Genomic DNA, 24,313 nt, shown 5'->3' with positions numbered 1-24,313 from the left:
TCCAGAGGAATAGGAGAGGAAAGTAGAACTAATTCAGGATGGAGTACAAAGATGGTGCCACATATACAGAAGGCAGGCACAAGTCAGAAAGTAAGTAATTACTTAGTTTTTAGTTACTTGAAAAGAATGATGATATACTGATAATAAAGGTAACATGACAGCTCTGCTTAATCTTCCCATTGTACTTGGAAACAATGTCACCTTACATACAGTAATCAAGTTGACAAATTACTGCATGACTAATTACTGCATAAGAAATTTGCTGTTGTACAGGAAGGCATTCACAGTCATCAAGATTTGTTCTCAGATTTGATGACATTTTAACCCTATAAAAGGTAATTAATAATAAAGCATGTCACATAATTAGTGTGCATATAATCAGCATCTTTACTGCTCACTTGCAACTATATGAAACAATATTTACCAACGTCCAAAAATCACGACCAGAAATAGACCTTCAAACCTGCCTTCTCTTCATGTTGACTGAAGCATTCTAACTGGACACTTGACATTTCCTATGCCCACTACCATGCTGTCCCGTTCCCACCCCCAGGATCTTACCTGCAGCCAAACCATCTCTTCAGGGAAGAGACACATGGAAGAAATAGGGTCAATCAGGGAGAAAATCTGAAGAGCTCCCCATCGCTACCTGCCTTCCCTCCTGAGGAAACCATTGCCGATCCTGTGGATTACTTAATTGCCAATAGAAGGCTGGAAAGCCACACGTTTGTGACAGTGATTTTGGTTTATTGCGGACTCATAAGCACCCAGAAAGTGGCATTTATTTCCTCTGAAAAAAGACTCTTCATCAGCAATGTGTTACCTTGTTATCAATGACACTCTAGACAGGTTCAACCTTCTGAAATTTCAGGGAAGTACCTCAGCTCATCTCAAATTTTCTGCTAAGTCCTGTCTGAAATAAGGGCTTCACCATGGAAAGATTTATAAATATGGAAGGATTTCTGATACATCATAAAAAGGCACAGCCATCAAACAGATGGTGTACTCAACAATTCATTTATTTTTGCATAGTCCTTCAAAATCAGATTAATGAAATCTGGTGAATGCTAATTTTGGTATTGTGTTAATAGCACCAAATTGTGCTGGGGTGGCATGGTGGCTCAGTGGTTAGTGCTGCTGCTGCACAACACTAGGAACCAAGGTTCAATTTCAGTCTCAGGTGACTGTCTGTGTGGAGTTTGTGCATTCTCCCTGTATCTATGTGGGTTTCCTCCCACAATCCAAAAGGTGTGTAGATGGGTTGGCCATAGTATCCAGGGATGTACAACCTATCTGGATTAGCATGGGAAAAGCAGGGTTACAGAGGTGGGATGGGTTGGTATGGATTCAATGGGCCAAATGGACTGCATCCACACTGTGGTGATTCTATATTATATTTCTTTTATACAGCAAGCAGGTCAATAGGAAAATGAAGATAATATTGGCATTTAAGAAATATTTCTGTATGAAGAGTTTCACTATAACACTAATGGATTGAATATACAGGTCTACGAAAGCAAGTCTAAAAGACTGAAAACAATTACAAAATCCATAATTCATCCAGCTTCACTGGAATGGCCATTGTGCAACAAAGGCTCAGCCAGTAAAGGAAATTACTAAGAAGTCATTAACAAAACTGAAAACAAAACTTAACCTAATAACAATAATGAACTCAAATTCTTGTATTCTACATGGGTTCTACACATCAAGGTGTTTTCTGCTGAGCTTCCTCCATACCTAATAATCTTTTGTGTTACAAAATCTATAACACCTGCACCCTTCTGATAGTTACTGTCTATGTAAATATCATTCTGAAGCAATATGCTCTGAAAATAATTGGGTTAGTTCAATTAACAAAACAAGAATTAAAGGCAGTAAGTAACAGCAGTGTCTATTATTAACCATTTATTGAGCCTAAGATGCTGACAGCTTTCTCACGGTGATTATGATCAGGCTGAACAATACAGACACTCCAAGGACTGCAGCAATTACAATGGCGGATATTGCCCCAGGTCCCAGTGATCCTGCAAAACAAAAGGAAGCATCATTTCAGCATAGATGAAACAACATGCCTTTAGTTAGCATCTATCACAGTGTTAGGACACCCCAAAGTGCTTTACAGGCAATGAACAACTTTGGAAACTTTGTCAATGTTGTAATGTAAAAAAGGTGGCAGCCAATTTGTGCATAGAGAACTCTAACAAGTAGCCAAATCAATATGTTTGTATGATTTCAGATGTTGATTGAGAGACAAAATATTGGACAGGCCAATCTTCTTAATCTGGGGACATATGGGCATTGGTTTAATACTACATCTAAAAAACAGCACCTCTTACAACGAAGCACTCTTTCAGTTCCACATCACAGTGTTCGCCTCTCTGGGGTTTGGACCCAAAACTCTCTCACTCGGAGTGCTATTCAGTGAGCCCGAGCGGGTACATGGAACAATAATAATGATAAAGCTGTTGGACTTAGAGGATTATTGCATTACTGTTTTTTTCAGTCTTGGCACTGTTATATGAATTACTTTCTCTGACCACCTTCCACTTCTAAGTTGTTTCTTTCGATTTTTGCATCTCCCACCTTGTCAATACTTCTCTGTGATCAACTGATGAGGAGTAAGATTCGAGCAAGCTCAGTTAGAAAGGTTATTTTCATCACTTCAGTACTCTGGAAAGGAATTTGCCCTGGGGGAAAACTGTAAATTCCTTCCCAATTCCAGTTGATAACACACCTAAAGTAATCTCAGCAAAGGCAGTTTCAAGAAGTACTATCTTAATTGGAAACTGTGTCGCCAAATTATTTTCTCCTAAGGCAAATAGAGCAATAGAACTGTACATCATTTTGACAATGTTATTACTCACAGGGAACATGTGCATCATCTTTTTATTGTTGCAATATTATGTATTTGCAATTAGATAACAACAGTTTTGCAAACCAATCTTAATTAAGCTAACTCTCCTCTACTTGAATCTTCACTGTAATCACCAAATCAAGCGATTTGAAAGATATTGTATTTTTATTACTTATACAGAAAGATCAATAATTTTATTTATTGTGCCATTTATTCATTTATTCTGCAATTAGTACTAAGACTACATTCAAAATTCATTCAGATTCCAGGGATATCTTGTATAGTACTCCAAAACTCTTGGGTCATGATTTACTGCAGGAGTAGACACGGTGGCTGACATGAGCTTGATTTTCCATGGCATATTTAAGAATGTTGCCAATAGTCAGAACTGATGACATTGCAGTCGGAGAAACTGGGCAAACAACTGTATATGTCTCTAACCAAGCTGATTTTGGGGTTGTGAAATTAACAACACAAAGAGACAAGTTTCTATTAGAATGAATGAATTCCAAATGGAATGGAAGAAATATGGAGAGAGAAAAAAAAACTGGATTCAAAGAAAAAAACACAAACATAAAATAAAATAAAAGCCTATTTTTACAATACAAATCTATGATTAAAACATGAATTAGTGAAATTTCAAAGTTTATAAGGTATAATTTCATTGTCGGGGTCGGCATTAACACATATGACATTATTAAACAGTACGTGGGGTGAATTGGACAACCCACCTTTCTTTCATAAGTTCAGTTTATTTCTAACATGGAAGGAGCTTTTTATAGGTTGATATCTGGCTTCATAAAACTAAGCAACATATTTCTGACAGTAACTTTTACATTTCCACTTTAACTTTGCATCTGCTCTTGTCTGAAGCTGCTAAAGCAAAGTTGGAGAAGCCACAGAGGTAGAAGTAGTTAGTCTATATCTATGACATTTGTCCAGAATTAATTGAGCACCATTAACCCCAACGTTATTTTGACAGCAAATTTTGGACTATTATACTCTACTATTTTTTAATTTATTATTCTAGATTACTACCTCATCTTGTAACACCAGAGGTAATTGTACAAATGTACAACTTGCGCTAGATATGTAAATTTGCAAAATTATTCATGTTGATTCTGTGGAAATGTACATGTTGTGCCTTTAACAACAGTAAATCTCTCTGACTGATAGTGTGTTAACAAAACATGATCATTTACAACCTTGATAGTAATAATCGTAGGACCGAGTGTTGCAGAAGCTTAGATTTACACTTCCAAGCCCTGAGGTTGCAACTGCACAGAGTGGTGAAATAAAGTCTTCACCATGTGCTAATCTTTCAGAACCTACGTAAAAATGGTTTAGGGAAATTTTAACAGTTTCCATCAGGTAAAACAGGAAGCACAAACTGTTTCCAATTGAACAGTAAATTAGCAAGATGTTGAAGTGAAGTTAAAAAAGATCACATGAATACTGTAAGGAGTTTTTTTCCCCAAGGTTGAAGTCGAGCCATATTGTTGAATAAATGAAGCAGTTTTTTTTCAATATCTAGTCATTCTAAACCTAAGCTGAGTACTCAGCTTTGGTACTGAATTATCAAAAAAGGAACTGAAATTGATCTTTTCTACTTGCTAACTTTGAAATACACAAACTTACTGTTAATATATTGCAAAAGATTACTGAATTAGATTTGTTACTAAATCCAAACAAAAATTTAGACAAGCTTCTCAGCAAATAATGAGGACTTACAGTACTCCAATTTTAACTAGCACATAATATTTGAATCCCATCAAGGGGTCTCTCAAGATAGCAATAAAAATATTGTGCACATCAAAATATGGGAATGAATGCTAATAGTTTTAGGACAGGAAGAAATAACAGATGGGGAGAACAGAGTGGAGTGTGTTCAAGACCACGAAGGAATTTAAACACAAAAATCTGAGTTTTAACGTTGAGGCATTGGATGGCTGGGTACCAAAGGGCCAAGTAAGCATTAACATGAAAGAATGTAGACAGTAGAATTTTGAATGTGCCCTAGGGCCTGAGAGTAACCCAGGGCACCGAATGGTGGCCATCCAAGTAAACATTACAGTAGTCTATCATGGGGCTGGCAAACATTCTGGGCGAGAGTTTCAGTGACAGGTGCACTGGAGCAAATGTGGAGAGGACAAGGCAACAGAGGTTCTGGAGATGGAGATGATTTTGTCTGAAAAGCTTAACTTGGGACCAAATAGCATTCCATGGCTATAAACAGAATGGTTCAACCAGATGTTGTGGTCTGGAAGAGAGAAGGAATTGTTGGCCTGGTGACATGTTTATTCAAAGGGTTGAAGATGATAGCTTCAGTTTACATGTGCCAGCACGTGTGTTTGCGAGAGTGCGGTACTCAACAAGCAAACGCTATTTGAACTATCTGCACCAGAGATTGTATCAGAATTTTTTTTTATTAACAGTTACTGATTGAATCCATCCCTTGATCCACATTCGAGACAAGTATCAACACAATCATCTTCAGTTTCATAATTTAACAAGGTCACATCGTAGATGCACTTTTACATGCTGCAATCTGGCAATTTTTTTTAGCTGCTGGCCTAGATAAGATTTGAAACACAGAAGTGAGGTTCCATTAATACAAACTCATGCCCAACCGCAGCAATATGACAATTGGTGCAGCGATGCACTCCATACAGATGTGTGGGCACTGAAACGAAGTGTATTTCATTATGACTGGCATAGTTTACACTACTAGCTGCTCACAGTGTGGTTTCTTTTACATTGGGAAGACCAAACACAATCTGGGTAATTGTCTTGCAGTACACCTTCACTCTGTCTGTACCCACCTGTACAACTTGCTGCTTGTTTGTCATTGTAATTCTGCATTTTAGTCTCATGCTCATTATTCAATCTTCAATTTGAATGCACATTTCAGGAAATCCATCTAATCTTCCATTCAGAAAATTTACAGCCTTTTGGATCAACACTCAGTTATAGAGTCATAGAGAGGTACAGCACGGAAACAGACCCTTTGGTCTATCTTGTCCATGTCTACCAGATATTCCAAATTAATCTAGCCCCATTTACCAGCACTTGGCCTGTATCCCTCTAAACCCTTCCTATTCATATATCCATCCAGATGCCTTTTAAACGTTGTAATTATACCATCCTCCACCACTTCCTCTGGCACCACATTCCATACATACACCAACCTCTGCGTGAAAATGTTGCCCTTTAGGTCTCTTTTAAATCTTTTCCCTCTTACCCTAATATATGCCCTCTAGTTCTGAATTCCCCCACCCCAGAGAAAATAGCTTGATTATTTATCCTATTCATGCCCCTCGTGATTTTATAAACCTCTATAAGATCACTGCTCAGCCTCCCTGTCCACTGTAATTTTTGCCTATTGCCAGTATGTTTCTTGGTTTCGTGCTTTTGGCTTTAGACAGATTAGCTCTTAATTCTACCATTGACACTTACGCTAGACTAATACCTGTCCCTTTACTACAATACCTAACTTTGCTTTTTTTCCCAATGACCTATTTGCCATTTAACCTTTTCATTCTCTAACCTGCCCTTCCTTTTTGTTCTACTTGATCATTCCTCCATTTTTTGAACAGCCTAAAATATTGCTAAAATGTTTCTACCTCTCTTCAGTTCCAAGGAAGTCATATGGGACTTAAAATGTTAATTTTGTATCTCTGTCCTTAGATGCTGAGCTTCCCAAGCATTTTCTATTTCTATTTTGTATTTCCACCATCTGCAGTATCTTACTTTCACTTCTTAATATTGAACATAATCATTGCAAAAAGGAGACATACAGTCAAAGCCATGCATCTTGCACTCATCAGGATAAGGATGCAAGAAAGCAGTCTTGGAAAAGGAATGCTAATTCAAACTACATGAAGAAAGAGCCCTAGTTAGTTTAACCAACTTAAACACAGAAATATAATAAAATACTTAACTGTTTGTAGGTAGACTCTGATTGGTCAAGGTGTTGCCATGGGGAGTAGAGCACAGACTGACATTTTCCCTAACCTTCTTTCCAATGAAAAATATGCAATGTTCATACAAATTCATTTTGCTTATAACAAAGTGGGTCCTATTATATATGGCGTATGTAACTAATAATAATAACTAACCGGGTTTCCTGTGTTACTCGTGGCACAGATCACTGCGGCCCAATGGCAGAATCATACCTAATATTGAACATGATGTTCTGAGTCTTGAAAGCACTGACTTACTGAGCACAATCAGCTTTTTAGATTAGATTCCCTACAGTGTGGAAACAGGCCCTTTGGCCCAACCAGTCCACACCGACCCTCCGAAGAGTAACCCACCCAGACCCATTTCCCTCAGACTAGTGCACCTAACACTATGGGCAATTTAGCATGGCCAATTCACCTGACCTGCACATCTTCGGACTGTGGGAAGAAACCCACGCAGACAGCCGCCTGAGGCTGGAATCGAACCTGGGTTCCTGGTGCTGTGAGGCAGCAATGCTAACCACTGAGCCACTGTGCTGCCCTTGCTGCCTTCTATGAATTTTGAACAGGATGTGTTGCTACCAGTTGGTAGATGTTTAACCTGTATACCTGGCATCACACAGGTACTGAAACACATATCACATTACTCATTTATGCTGGATAAAATGTGCTTTTTGGCACGATGGCAGCATCCTATTAGCGGAGATATTCACTTGTGGGCTTACTGCAAGACAGCTAACTTCATGTTTTCTGCAGATGTTTGAGATACCTTCTCCTTCCAAGCAATCTGAGCAAGACTGGGCACCATTCAGGGTCAAAAGTGGCGGCCAGCTGCCCTTTTATGGATATTCATGATACACAGACAGAGATAATTTGATCAGGGTCACAATTATTACACAAGATGGTAACCATGAGAAGTGTTTCTTTGATTAACTGACTATTAATCTCCTACCCCTTGCATACATTTGAAAAGTGAATGACGTTAATGCAACATTGAATCTGCAGCTGCATCAAAGAATGTCCTTGTACAGTTTGATAATCTCTATCCTGTGTTTATGTGTTCCACTTCAAGGGTTCAATCAGTTAAGTTCCTTATTCTTGATATGTCAGTTGAGAAGTTTTCAAATGGGTTCTCTACTACTATCCAATTTCAGCATGTGTTTCACTAGTCGATATACGCACTGAAATTCCTGCTACTCCATGCACTCCAAGATCAGTCTTACTGGCAACCTCATGAATATGGACATAGTCATCCGTTCACCATGTAAGCTTGATGCTAAGTTAGACCACGTGAAAACCACACATGACATCACTTCCACCCCCCACCCCACGGCAGTGCTAACGCCACCCACACAGTGACTTCCGCACCCCCTCCCCCCGCGCCCCCACTACTGCCATTTAACCCCACATGTGAAAACTGTCCTGCTTCACTCCAATTGCATCAGGCAAGGCTCAATCATTCTCAACCAAGATGTGAAGCAGCCACTGTTGAACTGGGATGGACAAAGTTAAAAATCGCACAACACCAGGTTATAGCTCACAATCACCTGATGAAGGAGCGTTGCTCCGAAAGCTAGTGTGCTTCCAATTAAACCTGTTGGACTATAACCTGGTGTTGTGTGATTTTTAACTTTGTACACCCCAGTCCAACACCGGCATCTCCGAATCAGGTTATAGCTCATACTTGGTGCTGGAAATGTGTTGCTGGAAAAGCGCAGCAGGTCAGACAGCATCCAGGGAACAGGAGAATCGACGTTTCGGGCATAAGCCCTTATGCCCGAAACGTCGATTCTCCTGTTCCCTGGATGCTGTCTGACCTGCTGCGCTTTTCCAGCAACACATTTCCAGCTCTGATCTCCAGCATCTGCAGACCTCACTTTCTCCTTCGCTCATACTTCCAAATAAACCTGTTGAACTCTAACCTGGTGTTGTGTGATTCTTAACTTTATCCCCAACCAAACCACACTTGCAAACCTCTGAATGCCAACATTAGATGTGATTCTGCTATTGGGCAACATTTACTAAATAATATAGACCGTGCTAAGAATTAAACAGGAAACAAGTTTAAGTCTACCAGTTGAGCTCACAGTCTGATGTATTAATACATGCTAGAGGCTATATTTATTAATACAGAGGACCCCATTTCATGTAGGCAAAAGGAATTTTGATGTATATTACACATTGTTAATTGGAAAAAGGGGTCAGGAAGACTGCAAATCTCTGCATTAACCCCCATGGCAACATCTTGACCAATCAGAGTCTACTTTGTTGATTAGCAAATTAAGATTGACAGTTAACTGTTGTGTCTCCAAGCCAATGATAGCCCAACAAGTCAACATTCGCTCCTCATGCTAGACAAATTGGTGTTCCTTCTCCAAGACTGGTGTCTTGACTCCTCATCCTGATAAGTGCAAGACATAAAAAAATTGACTTTGTGTCTCCTGTGTGCATTGTTTGTTTTGCTTTTATTACAACGAATAACCAATTTAAAAAATGTAAACAATGATTTCCTATTCTTACCTCTCTCCACGGGTTCAGAGTCATCTGGAAAATATCCATAATCTGAAGTCATTGAACTGTCTTCTACAGAGTTTCCAGGAGTAACCGTCTCAACCGCACCTGCTCCTGAAGATATCTCCAAGGCTTCATTAGGAGGGACCAGAACAAGAGGTCCCTGTACTTCTGAAGCGAGACCTGCAAGCCACAGTGTTTTTGCAAATTCAGTTTAACATTTCAAAGATGCAACTTCTCTCAAACTTTCACCTTGCTGAATTGAAAAGTGTCTGCTACCACCGATTTGTACTTGGCAAACATATTTACCTTTATATTTCATTATTATTCAAAAAAAACCTTTACTTATGATACACAGTTTTTAAAAGGAGAAATGTCTCTTTGTAAACAGAGTTGTTTTGATAGGTAGGAACCAGTGTAGAAATTAAGTATCTTGATGTTCATTAAGTTCAAATGCTTACGTCTCAGAATTCCTCATTAGTCATGAAGAGAGTTAATCTCCCTGCACTGAGTGGTAAATTAAAACTTATACTTTCCCCTTTGAATTAATACACATACAGAAGCCTCTGAGCTGGCTCACTGTATTTTTCTAAAAGGAGTTTAATGCATCTGAGCAGCTAATCAAAACACATCAGCAATTAGGTTGCTGAATCCCTTTATCAATTGTACATAGAGTTAATCGTGTAGAATTACATAAGAGCAGAAACATCCATCCTAAACTACACATGAGCCTCCTCTACACACAAGTTCAATAATGGTCCATTCCCCTTTCCCATTAAACCTTTTGAATTCATTAATACAATCTGCCTCACCCACTGTCTGTGTCAATGCATTCCAACTTTCTATTTAAATAAATTCTCTCTCAATTCTTTATTTGACCTGTCAGTGGGTAACTTGGGCCAGGTTTTCTGAACAATGGCAGAATTCCCTTTTATACAATAAAAGAGCTCCAGATTTGTGACAAGATATTCCTGTCAGGGGTCCTTCACAAATGGAGAACCACCCTTCTATTCTGATAGCTCCCTTTTAGGGTAGAAGGGTTGAAGGAAGACAAACCATATCCCTTTCTCACTGCAGTCAGTTGCTGCATTCTGAAATCTATAAAGTTCACCGTCACAGACACTCACTTTGACAGCACCCAAGAAAGGCTGAGTACATTAGGTAACAGCATTTGGAAGGTAGGTTGGTAAAGTGCCAAGGATTTAGAAAGCCAGGTGAGTTGAATGACAAGTGGGTAAGTGGGTATGCATGCCAGAGGATGCCAGATAGGCAGGGTGTCAGGGTACAAAATGTGGCAGATGTCAAGAGCAAAGCAGCAAGTTTAACTGAAAAACTATTTGAAACGTTAGCATGGGGCAATGGGCTGAGAGTCCTCCTTATGTGCGATATACATTAATCCATAAGATCTCTTGATAAATCAAATTGTCCTGCAATACCATAAAGTGATGCAGTTTATGTAAGTCAGGTAGTTGTCAGGTATTGGATCTTTTGGGGTTTGGGGTGGGAGGAGGTTGGTATCTGTTCTCGGGCTGGAGGGAGGGCATTAGTCATCAGATGTTGGAACTGCGAGGGGCGAGTGTGGTGGTGATAGAAGGGGCATTGTGTCTGCCAGTGGAGGAAGTTGGTGAAGTCCAGGATTGGGGGACAGAGGAGGGGTGGGCTTAGGTCTGGAGGCATTGGTAAGGTGTCAAGTTCTGCACTGGGGAGGAGCGTGGACATTGGGTCCCAGGTATGGAGGGAGTGGGTTCGGGAGTACAGCATTGTTCAGGTCCTAGGGTAGCACTGGTGTGGCACTCAAGGTCTGGGTGTTAGGGGACTGCAGAAAGTGTCATTTTGAGAGGAGAACAGGTGATGTGAGGTAAGTTTTGGGTCAATTGAATGGTCAGTTGGTGTTTAACATTCTAATACTTCCTGAGTAATTATTAGCTGCAGCAGAAGTCTCTGAATTCTCCAACTTAAGTGAAGAATTTAGAAGGGTTCCTCTGTGTATGTTCTGGTGGGGACTCTATGGGGTCCCAATTTGACACTCCCATCTATACTTCAGAATTAAGTGGCTATTGGAAAGTCCAGACCCTTATTGTTATGACTTCATGTTCTGAACTCAACAATTTTAAATAATTCTTCACAACCACCCTACTAAATTCCTTCATTACATTAAGGACCTCTGTCTAGTCTGTCCTAATGCTCTGATTTTGTTTCTAGAGTAAAGAGTTCCTGCCATTCAATCACTCCAAATACTTTCATCCTTTCAGTGACAATGTAAATTGTCCAAAGAATTATTGGCCAAAATTCGTCCACTCCAGGAAACATCATTCACACTCTCATACTTGGCAGATGGTGTCAAGCAGTTTGAAATTCTGTTCCTAAGAGCTTAATTTGCTGGTGAACAAACACAATTCTGTCAAGGTGCAGCCCCATTCTGGAGTCAGTCTCCCAGGTCATCCACAACCTTGGTTTCTGATAAAAGTCCCTCACAACCACAATGCTATGTTCACTATATTGTACATAATCTGATGTAAACCACATTTGGAACAATTAGAATTAAAGGAATAAACCATTTTTTCTATGCTACCTATGGTTGATCAAGAAATACACATGAGAAACAGGAAACTGGAAGTCGGATATTCTTATATAGAGTCATACAACACAGAATCAGACACTTTGGTCCAACCAGTCCATGGCCGAACCATAATCCCAAACTTAACTAGTCCCACCTGCCTGCAGTCAACCCACAAATCCTCCACACATTTCCTATTCATGTAGTTATAAAAATGAATCAAAATAACATCTTATACTACTGAAATGTGATAACTGTACGAAATCTAGAAGTAAATCTAGAAATAAGCCTGGATCTCAAGACCCACACTACTTTTAGTCCACCATTTTAGAATTTGATACATGAAGAGATCTTATGGACTAACGTACATTGCACACAAGGAGGATACTCAGCCCATTACCCTTGTGCTAACTTTTCAGTTTTTCAGTTAGTCTTACTGCTTTGCTCTTTATCATTAGCCACATCTTTGCTGCAGTTCAATCAGTGAGCTGAGAGTGATTTAAAATGATTGCCAACCCTGTATTCCATTCCAATGATCATCCGACAATGATTTGTATAATTCATACAAGAGAAACTGCAATTTAAACCTAAAGAGAATTCAGCTGTCCATCTGTATTCCCAGATCGGATCTATTTTGCAATGTGCTGCAGCTAGGTCTCTATTTCATGCAAATGATTTACATTTACTCAATAATAAAGTTTATACACACATGGACAGCTCTATAGAAATCCTATAGACACTCCTACTCCTTATAGTAGTGGTAAGCAATCATTCATTGTCGAGCACTTTTCTTGCAAGCAAATATATTTGTGGTGCTAATGCATCAATGCATTCAATCTTAATAATGATGACAGTTGCTTTTTAACTGAACTCAATGTGGAAAATAGGTACTTGCTGAATCTTTCACATACATGCAAAGCATTCAGATTGTTCTTTTCTAGTACTGTCTGTCTTAAATAAATGTGAACAGCAAACATGTTAACCACAATAGAACAGAAGCTAAGAAGTCTCCCATCAGAGTACTAACCAGGTCTGACAATTTAGCTGAGATTAAATAAAATGAACTCTCAAAGTATATTACAAGCAACAAGTTGTATTCTGTTATATCTTGACCATATCAGATTATAGTCTGAAGCACTCTCAACATCATGTATCAGCTTTCTTTAAGATGGGTATAGCATAGAGAATATGATTTTCCTGTTAAAAGTAAATCTGGTACAGAAATTGGGTATTGTCAGAAAGTTAAGGTCACGGTGATCATGGGGGACTTCAATATGCAAAAGGACTGGGTGAATAATATTGCCAGTGGATCCAAAGAAAGGGAATTCATTGAATGCTTACAGGATGGCTTTTTGGAACAGCTTGTGATGGAGCCCACAAGGAAGGCTATCCTGGACTTAGTGCTACGTAATGAGCCAGACCTTATAAAAGATCTTAATGTGGTAGACTTCCATCTATAGTTTGAAAGAGAGAAGGCAAAATCAGATGTAATGATGCTACAGTTAAATAAAGGTAATTACAGGGGCATGAGAGAGGAACTGATGAAAATTGACTGGAAGCAGAGCCTAGTGGGGAAGACAGTAGAGCAACATTGGCAGGAGTTTCTGGGTGTAACTGAGGACACAGTACAGATGTTCATTCCAAAGAAAAGATAGATTATCCGGTGGGGTGGAGATTGGGGGGGGGGGCGCGTTGGTTATTAGACAACTATGGCTGACAAAGGAAGTCAGGCAATGCATCATGGAAAAAGAGAGAGCCTATAAAGTGGCCAAGAGCACTGGGAAATCAGAAGATTGGGATGACTACAAAAACAAACACAGAGGATAACAAAGAGAGAAATAAAGAAGGAGAGGATCAAATATGAAGGTAAGTTAGCCACTAATATTAAAAATGATAGCAAAAGTTTCTTTCAATACATAAGAAACAAATGAGGCTGCTCCAAATTGATGCAGGAAGGCTAGTGATGAGAGATAAGGAAATAGCCGAAGAACTTAAGAAATACTTTGTGTTGTGTCAGTCTTCACAGTGGAAGACATGATAAATACCCCAATAATTAAGGAGAGTCAAGGGGTAGAGTTGAGTATGGTAGCAATTACAAAAGAGAAAGTACTTGAAAAGCTAAAAGGACTAAAAATCGATAAATCTCCTGGTCTGGATGGGCTACATGCTAGAGTTCTGATGGAGGAGGCTGAAAAAATAGTGGAGGCGTTGGTTGTAAACTTTCAAAAATCACTGGATCAGGGAAAGTCCCAGATGGTTGGAAAATCGCTGTTGTAATCCCCTTGTTCAAGAAAGGATCGAGACAAAAGATGGAAAATTATAGGCTGATTAACCTAATCTCATTTGTAGGTAAAATTCTAGAATCCATCGTTAAGGATGAGATTTCTAAATGCTTGGAAGTGCAGGGTCGAATTAGAGCAAGTCAGCATGGATTTAGTAAGGGCAGATCATGCCTGACAAACCTGTTAGAATTCATTGAAGAGGTAACAAGTAGGTTAGCCCAGGGAAACCCAATGGATGTTATCTACCTAGACTTCCAAAAGGCCTTTGATAAGATGCCTCACGGGAGGCTGCTGAGTAAGGGGAGGGCCCATGGTGTTCGAGGTGAGCTACTGACATGGATTGAGGATTGGCTGTCTGACAGAAGGCAAAGAGTTGGGATAAAAGGTTCCTTTTCAGAATGGAAGCTAGTGACAAGTCGTGTCCCGCAGGGTTCAGTGTTGGGGCTGCAGTTGTTCACTTTATACATTAATGATCTGGATGAAGGGACTGGGGGCATTTTGGCGAAGTTTGCTGATGATACAAAGTTAGGTGGACAGGCAGGTAGTACTGAGAAGGTGGGGAGGCTACAGAAAAATTTAGATAGTTTAGGAGAGTGGTCCAAAAAATGGCTGATGAATTTCAATGTGAACAAATGCCAGTTCTTGCACTTTGGAAACAAGAACACAGGCATGGACTATTTTCTCAATGGTGAGAAAATTCATAAAGCCAAAGTACAAAGGGATCTGGGAGTGCTAGTGCAGGATTCTCTAAAGGTTGATTTGCAGATTGAGTCCGTGGTTAAGAAAGCAAATGTAATGTTGTCATTTATCTCAAGAAGGTTCGAATGTAAAAGCAGTGATGTGTTACTGAGACTTCATAAAGCTCTGGGCCACATTTGAAACAGTATGGGCTCCACCCCTCAGGAAGGACATACTGGCACTGGAGCGTGCCCAACAGAGATTCACATGGATGATCACTGGAATGGTAGGCCTAACATATGATGAATGGCTGAGGATCCTGGGATTGTATTCATTAGAATTTAGAAGATTGAGGGGAGATCTAATAAAAACTTACAAGATAATGCATGGCTTAGAAAGGGTGGACGCTGGGAAATTGTTTCCATCAGAGGGGAAGACTAGGACCCGTGGGCACAGCTTTAGAATTATAGGGGGTCAATTTAGAATGGAAATGAGGAGACGTCTTCAGCCAGAGTGTGATGGGCCTGTGGAAATCATTGCCACGGAGTGCAGTGGAGGCCGGAACGTTAAATGTCTTCAAGGCAGAGATTGATAAATTCTTAATCTCGCAAGAAATTAAGGGCTACAGGGAGAGTGCAGGTAAGTGGAGTTGAAATGTCCATGAGCCATGATTGAATAGTGCAGTGGACTCAATGGCCGAATGGCCTTACTTCCACTCCTATTTCTTATGGTCTTATATTTTCTGGTTCTTGATGGTGAAATAGTGCCACCTGCTGACATTGCCATGCAATATCATAAAATGGACAGCACATTCTTTCAATACAATGGGGATTGCACAAGCCCACACTGCCAACAGGAGCTTTAGACTATCCAGGTGCAAATGCATTGTGCCATCCTGACTTCCCCACCTTGTTCTTCCATCCTGTAGCCCCACCACCATCCTCTCAACACCAACACCAAACAATGAGCAGAATAAGTCAGATTGCGTTATAAAATAGATCTGCCTGCAAATGTTTAAACAAAACAAAAGTCATTTGAGAAGAACAATGTGCCTCACATTTGTGAATTGATAATATATTGGAATACTAAGGAACTATACTGTCCTGTGCATATTCATGTAAGTACATGTCCATGTTGTCACATGACTTACACTGCACAACAGGCTCTGTACCAATCTAAAAACCTACCATTTCTGCAGCTTGGGGAGATTTGTGAAATACATTCAGTATCAGTTCCAGCATTTGTGTCTAAATATGTTGACTATTTCTAAACTCTAGGAGCTGTAAGATATATCAGAATGTATGTGAGCTAAAACTAAGCATTACAAACAAAATAAATGCTGAATTAGTATGAGAGAGACAACCTGAAACCGTGGTAGAGGGAAAGAGAAAGTCGAAATCATGTGAAAGTGAAATTGCCACCACTAAGGTGATGAATAAGTAGCTTCAACACAGAACAAATTCGCAGACTGATGTTGTGGAGGCTTTTGAAAACTGTAGCCAATAGTGCAAGTTAATATTCAGAACCTTTCTAAGTCAGTGAGGAAGGAAGGCCTTGGTACTCCTTTACTGGGCAGCACAGAAAGGTTTCAGTTGTTTTAGTAGCTGCAGCATACATGAGGCTGACATCTAAAAGCCCAGACAAAACCTTTGAGAAAATCAGCACATATAAACAGCCAAAGTTAAACCGGAGGAGCAGGAGAATCGATGTTTCGAGTGTGAGCCCTTCATCTGAAATTCCTGACCAGCTGTGCTTTTCCAGTCCTGCACTCTTGACTCTGATCTCTAGCATCTGCAGTCCTCACTTTCTTCAAAGTCAAACCTGGTCCCACTGATACGAATTTCAAAGCCTATGGTAGGAACCAGGTGAGCCTGTAGACATACTATTTACAAGATTGAACAATATTGGGTGGCATGGTGCTTCAGTGGTTAGCATTGCTACCACACAGCACCAGGGACCTGGTTTTGATTCCAACCTCAGACAACTGCCTGTATGGAGTTTGCACATTCTTCCCATTCCTGTGTGGGTTTGCTCTGGTTTCCTCCCACAGTCCAGAGATGTGCAGGTTAGGTGGGTTAGCCATGGGAGGTACAGGGCAGGGGGTGGAGGGAAAATGTTTTCCCTGGTTTGGAATCTATGATCAAGGGACCCAGCTTCATGAAACAAGGAAGACCCTTTTGGACTGAGATTATGAAAGATTTCTTCAAAGGATCGTGACCTTGTGGCATTCTCTACCACAGAAGACTATGGAGGCCAAGTTATTGAATATATTCAGGAAAGAAATGGATAAGCTTTTTTAGATTTGAAGGCATCAAGTGGTATGGGGAGAAAGCAGGAATATGACATTGATATAGAGGATCAGCCTGGATCAGACTGAAGGGAAAAGCAAGATCAAAGGGCCAAGTGGCTTATTCCTGTTCCTAGCCTCTGCTTCTATATTTCTAACAAAGGAAAAACGACGGTGAATGAGTTCCCAAAGGCAGAGCAATAGGGTGAATACCAAAGCTAAGACACCAAATCACGCAATGAACCTGAGGGTACAATAGACAAAAGATCCATACAATTGACGGCAGCACAGTGGCTCAGTGGTTAGCACTGCAGCCTCACAGCACCAAGGTCCCAGGTTCGATTCCAGCCTCGGGCGACTGTCTGTGTGAAGTTTGCAAATTCTCCCTGTGCATGCGTGGGTTTCCTCCGGTTGCTCCAGGTTCCTGTGCTCCACAGTCCAAAGATGTGCAGGTCAGGTGAATTGGCTATGCTAAATTGCCCATAGTGTTAGGTACATCATTCAGAGAGAAATGGGTCTGGGTGGGTTACTCTTCGGAGGGTCGGTGAGGACTTGTTGGGCTAAAGGGCCTGTTTCCACACTGTAGGGAACCTAATTTAATCTAATCTAAAAAAAAAACTGTATGAAACATCTGAACACAACAATTCTCTCCCAGAGAAAGTCTGTTTCCCAGGGATCTATTATCTAGTGAATGTAACACTCAAGCAGAGTCACATTAGGTACACTCTCAGCAAGTGATCCTGGGAGTAGTGTGACATGACAAATAAGACAGCACTGATGTATCTGAAGTTACATCTCACTGGAAGCCATAATGTGGAGGTGCCGGTGTTGGACTGGGATGGACAAAGTTAAAAATCATACAACACTAAGTTATAGTTCCTAATGAAGGAGCAGCGCTCCGAAAGCTAGCACTTCCAAATACAACTGTTGGACTTTAACCTGGTGTTGTGTGATTTTTAACTTTATCTCACTGGAAGATAGTGTTCTGTTAGAGCCAAACTATATGGATGGAACTTCGCCAGATGGTATATGAAGGCCACATGGAATGGAGAATTATAAATTCAGAGCCTGATCAGTTCTATACATGACAAATATCATCAAAGAGATTTGGTGTCTACACACAACTAATACCAGAGATATAGAAATTCACAGCAGAAAGAGAATTTGATTTCAAATATTTCCAGACATTGGGAACTGATCCATACACTATCTAGAATGGTATCACATAGTTGCAATCTATTATTCGAAGTCCTCTTGTATCAACTAGGTGCTTCAACAATCAGGGTCATCAGCATGTTTTGCTTTCAAAGCACGGTTTCCTGGAAGAGAAATAGGAGACAATGGAACCCAATAAATGTTCAGAGAATTTAAGGAATTTGTTGCGCAGCGTGGGTTAAGCATCATTCCCTCATCATCACATGAGCTAAGGGGGCATGGTTTCTCAAAAAACATGTCCAGATGATTGAGACAATCCTCGTACAGTATTGAGAGACAAAGGAGATCCAAACTTTGTCTTGTCATTCCAAATATACCACCCATAGAACTAAATACCAGGCAGTCCAAGTTTGCCAAGCAAGATATGTTGTGGGAACAGCCAAGAGAAATAAGACAACTCACAGATGTCCCAGTAGAAGGTTACCTCAGATTACAATGGGACCTTGATCAAATGGGCTGAGGAGTGGCAGATGGCATTTAATTTACATAAATGTGGAGAGCTTCAATTTGAAAAAGCACATCAGAGCTGGACTTATACACTTAATGGTAAGGTCCTGGGGAGTATTGTTAAATAAAGAGACCTTGGAGTGTAGGTTCACAGTTCCTTGAAAGTGGAGTCGCAGGTAGATAGGATAGTGAAGGCGGTGCAGGGTATGCTTTCTTTTACGGGGCAAAGCACTAAGTATATTGCAGCTGTATAGGACATTGGTTAGTCCACTTTTGAAACACTGCTTGCAATTCTGGTCTTCTTCCTATTGGAAGGATGTTGTGAAACTTAGAGTCATAGAGATGTACAACACAGAAACAACATTTAAAAGGCAGCTGGATGGGTATATGAATAGGAAAGGTTCAGAGGAATATGGGCCAAGTGCTGGCAAATAGGACTAGATTATATTAGGATATCTGGTCAGTATGGATGAGTTGGACCAAAGGGTCTGTTTCAGTGCTGATCACCTCTATGACTTCAATAAACATATTAAGTTCTTGCACATGTACTGGATCCAATCCTGTGAATCTAGAATCCAGATAGCGTTGTTGCTCAAGCAGAAACTCCAAAGCTTTGCATCTGACCAAAGAGGTCAGCAGATGAGAGGAAACTGAGTCTGTACTTGACCTACATTCTAGCTGGTAATGAAGAAAAAGTCATCAGCAACACCATTGACAACACATACAAGCAAGACAACATGAACAACACAGCCACCAGACAATGCAAGATCAACAACATTGTTAACATCAGGAGCAAGATATAAAACATCGTCTGAACAGTGTGCCAAATTATCACAAGGGCAGTGTATATTGAATCCACAAATCAGAGGCCCATATCAGACATAATGTTTTTGAGAAAAGAGTACAAAAGACTTTTTAACGCAGTTAGTTTAATTATAAAAGTCAATTGTTAATCTTTCATTTAATCACGAGATGTACAGAAACATTAATGACTGTAACAGTTATATTGATAAATCTAAAGCACATATCTCTGGATATGAGGCCATTTTTAATGTAAGCCAAGTTGGTTTTCTTAAGGGATTGAGCACATGACCATGTTCTGGGACTGAGCACATGTGATCACGTTCTGGCACTCATTACTTCCATCAGTTCTGGCACTCCATTACTTCTTCCAAAAGAACCCAAAGACAGGTATCATGTTATTAGACCTCATAGTTGCCTATAATAGAGTGCAGCACACTGGTCTGCTTCTAAACCTGCCCAGAGTCATGAGAGTTATTGAAATGTTCCTTCTCATCAGGTGATTTCCAGTCCAGCTTAGACAAAGAAGAAGTGCATGAAGAAGATTGGCTGATAGACTAACGCCATGGGCTAAATGCTAGCCCCGACACTGTGCAACATACACAGCAACATCCATATCTGACATGTTCCTCTATGCTGTTGACATCAATTGTGCCACTCAAGGTGTTTACTCTTGCTCTCTAGACTAGACTAGACACAGTTGATAAACTATTGTAACCATATGATGTCCCACATTGAACCCCTGTAAAGCCATATCCAGTGCAGTCCATCTCCACGATGTCAGTACCAAAGAATAATCACATATCTACGCTGATGGTCTGAGACTAAAGTAAGATTACAATCAAACACAATTTGGAATGACACTAGCTCTTCAAGGAACAAAGAGCAAATGTCAAAAACAGAAACAACTCAATAACCTAACTTGCTTGATACAAATGAAGTGATGTTTTGCCTCTGGAGATCTGCATTCACTAAATAAATTCAATTGTTAGATAGAGACATTTCTTTTAAATAAAGAGGGATGCTATCTTGCTATGTTATTCAAAATGAATAAAGAACTAAATTGTTATGCATATATATATATATATACACCGAAGTATCCAGAATGCCACATTACTTATTACTACAGTCAGTGTACTGAACAAACAATGTGTCATTCCACAGGACATGGCACGATCTGGAGAATACATTGATGTCAGCTCCTCTATCTGGATAAACAGTGTGATTATTTCAAACTTCTGGAAACATTACAACCATTTTTAGTTGGTAAGACTCACCCGGGGTTGTGTGGGCTAGTAACAGTGATTTGTCTTGAATGGAAAACATTTCTTTTTATAAAAACAAAGGTGAGAGGCATGTTGACTATTTTTCTCCAGATTTCATTTCAAATATGGAATAGAACAGTCTTTGTGGTGTTATGGTCTTAACCATTGTCACTTGTTCTGACAAGGTGAAAGACCCTCAAGTAGGAGTACTGGCATTCGCAAAATAATGGAACTGACCATTTGGAACAAGCTTTTTGACTGTCTACATGAAATAATCTTTTCAGTGGCAGGCAGTACAACTTCTGATGGAGAAAAGATGATCTGCTATACAAATGAAGGCAGTGCAGATCCACAGTCCATAGGAGGGCGAGAGGTGACTTTATAGAGTTTATGAAATCATGAGGGTTATAGATAGGGTGGGGAATTTCAGGACTAGGGGGCACATTTTTTAAGGTGTGAGGAGAGAGATTTTAAAATGAGGGGCAATTTTTTTAGAGAGAGAGTAGTTCGCATGTGGAATGAACTTCCTGAGGAAGTAGTGGATGCAGGCACGGTTATAGCATTTAAAAGACACTTGGATAAATACATGAATAGGCTAGGGATATGGGCCAGGACAGGCAGGTGGGGCTAGTTTAGTTTGGGATTATGATTGGCACGGACTGGTTGGACTGAAGTGACTGTTTCTGTGCTGTATGTTTCTATGACTGTGACTCTATGAAAGAAAATGGTATGACAGGACCACACTTACTAGGCCTTATGTCAGAGGAGGTCATTCAATTCAACGTAGTAGAGTTCAATTCTGATCAGTTCCTTCACTGAGTGACACTAATACTACCAAAGATCAGGTTTGGGAGAAGTGAGGGAGAAGATGGCATAAAGAGATAGCTTTTAACAGAAACCAAGGCAAGAAACTTGAAACATCCAATCCAAGCACTGGTACTCAGCAACAATTGACCCGAAAGTGAACAAGAGCATGACGCAGCTCACTAAAGCTAAGATTATCCACTGGTAGGATGAAAGGTGAACAGACATTACTGAGAAGTGTCACTATTCGCTGGGTTTATGTCTTACATATGCAGAGTGGAACTTAGGAAACTTAGAAAGAAACACTATCAATTCTACACATATGACATCTAGAATATAAATCATTTTGAGAATTGATTAGCAATATGGAGAAAAACCCAGGAGTTTAATTCAGATAAAGGTGAGGTTCTGCGAATCAGGGCAGAACTTATACAACTAATGGTAAGGTCCTGGGGAATGGTGCTGAACAAAGAGACCTTGGAGTGCAGGTTCATAGCTCCTTGGAAGTGGAGTCGCAGGTAGAAAGAGTAATGAAGAAGGCAGGGTTAGAGGGTTTGAGCTATCGGGAGAGGCTGAATACGCTGGGGCTGTTTTCTCTGGAGCATCGGAGGTTGAGGGATGACCTTGTAGAGGTTTATAAAATAATGAGGGGCATAGATAGGAAAAATAGACAAAAGTATTTTTCCCAAGGTAGGGGTGTCCAGAATGAGAGGGCATATGTTTAAGGTGAGGGGGGAATGATTTAAAAGGTACCAAAGAGACAACTTTTTCACAGAGGGTGGTGTGTGTATGGAATGAGCTGCAAGAGGAAGTGGAGGTAGCTGGGAGAATTACAGCATTTAAAAGGCATCTGAATGGGTATATGAATAGGAAGGGTTTAGAAGGATTTGGGCTAAATACTGGCAAATGGGACTAGATTGGGTTAGAGTATCTGGTCAGCATGGACAAGTTGGAGCGAAGGGTTTGTTTCCGTGCTGTACAACTCTATGACTTTGTGACATTTGTTTCCATCTTATAACTGGGACAGAGCAAAGAAAAAGGTCACAAAAAAAAGACTTCTCTCTTTAGGCACTAATCTTCCTTGTGCTTTCGCCTGGAGGTACCCCACTGTACAAAGGGTAATAAAAGAGAGTCAGAAGGGGAAATTAGCAGATTAGAAATGGACAAAATAATTGCATGCTACTTGGCATGCTATCAGTTTTTCCTTCTTATTTTTAGTGCAGACATGTAAACCGAGTTGTTTATCTGTTTGTTCAGTCCAGCTGCGAACCAGAATGAAAGACTGGGTGACAAAAGCAGGTCTGTCCAAGTTCCTGGCAAAGGTTGTCTAACATCTTGAAGCTAGATTCCTCAGTACAGGCTGGAAACCTCAACATATTTCACACTCACACAGTGGCCATCAGATGCAGAACTAGAAAAACAGAGGCTCAGTTCTGCTGCTCTTGAACTCAGTGTAGCATGAGACGTCTGAAACCAAGAATGTTAAAATTACCAAAGCACAGTTGGTACTTCTATACACTTCCCAAAAGAAAATATACTTACAATATATGCTAGTCTATTTGAGTAAATCAGATTCAACCTGAAGGCTGGAAACATACTAGAATATGTGGGCCCCCTTCCTGTGTATTCAGCTAACCCACATAACCCTTTCTCCAATGATCCACCTCATCCCAAAAAGTCCAAAAGTTTCCCAAACTGCTTTGCTTGTCCCACAGTAAACAGTTTCACCAATGCTAACTTTCAGCAACTTCAATACCCTGACTGTACATTTCAGCCCTTGTTAGACTTCCCGCCAAATAGAGATTTTCCTTTGTACATGGGCTGACGTCTTTATGGGCAACTTGATTTAACCAGATATAACCTCTCAGACAAAAAAAAATTAGTAAAACATTCTACCAGGCTAGAAATTTCTATTTCCAGGGTTTGTCCTCGCAATAGAAATCTGACGATTATATTTGCGCTGTGTTTGAAGTGATGTGTCAGAAGACAGTATAAAAATTGGTCCATTCCATGCCAGATAATTAAGTATCTATTAAAATATAAAAGCGGCCAAGCATTTGACGGCTCCATTGTGTTACTGCAGGCCATACAGCTGAAAAAGTAGTACTCACAAGGTGAATTTTCATCCCTGAACTTGAATACTACTGAATGGCAAAACACCACTTTTCACTTCTTTGAAAGGTTTTTTTTCCTTGAAACACGACCGGTGAACTGTGAAAATGTTCCTTTTGTATCTTTTCATTTCTCTCTTAAACAGATGGCCCATTATCCAGATGACCTTCTCTCCTCCTGTCCTGAAACTAGCTGTGAAAGATGGAGTCTATCTATACAGATCCTGGGAGCCTCTAGTATCTTAACCATCCCTTTGTTTGAATTTAGACATGGAAATTTTCAAATGCAACTTTGAGTGGTACCTGAGCACCAAAGTTCTTAACACTGAGTTGGCATTAAAAAAAAATTGCCTGAGAGTTTAAAACAGTGATCAAACCAAAGAAAGGCTGAACCCTTTGTTTTAATGCTGTTTCATAAAGTTTGCAAATCTGATTCACATTCTTTGCATTGGAAAGGTCTTCAGGTCAGGAAAACAATAGCTCGGCAAATCTCCACAAGGACTGTGAATAATGGCTACAGTTATTTTGCAGCTACATGT

At 40.1% G+C, this 24,313-nt stretch overlaps 1 protein-coding gene across 1 annotated transcript in view; it reads right to left on the bottom strand.

Annotated features, from left to right (window-relative positions):
• Window positions 1–1,890: 1,890 nt before the first annotated feature.
• The window catches only part of snorc (secondary ossification center associated regulator of chondrocyte maturation), a 28,379-nt gene continuing 5,956 nt past the window's right edge, over window positions 1,891–24,313 (bottom strand). The window contains exons 2-3 of the mRNA XM_043702919.2: window positions 9,337–9,510; window positions 1,891–2,024 (exon numbers count right to left, since the gene is read on the bottom strand). Coding sequence (XP_043558854.1) covers window positions 1,915–2,024; window positions 9,337–9,510 — 284 coding nt within the window. The 3' untranslated portion in view covers window positions 1,891–1,914. The remainder of the gene's footprint in view (window positions 2,025–9,336; window positions 9,511–24,313) is intronic.

This window comes from Chiloscyllium plagiosum, unplaced genomic scaffold (genome assembly GCF_037043375.1).
Source record: "Chiloscyllium plagiosum isolate Xiang-an unplaced genomic scaffold, Cpla_swu_hap1 HiC_scaffold_13, whole genome shotgun sequence".
Classification (NCBI taxonomy): Eukaryota; Metazoa; Chordata; class Chondrichthyes; order Orectolobiformes; family Hemiscylliidae; genus Chiloscyllium; species Chiloscyllium plagiosum.
This window is presented reverse-complemented; position numbering and strand designations above follow the sequence as displayed.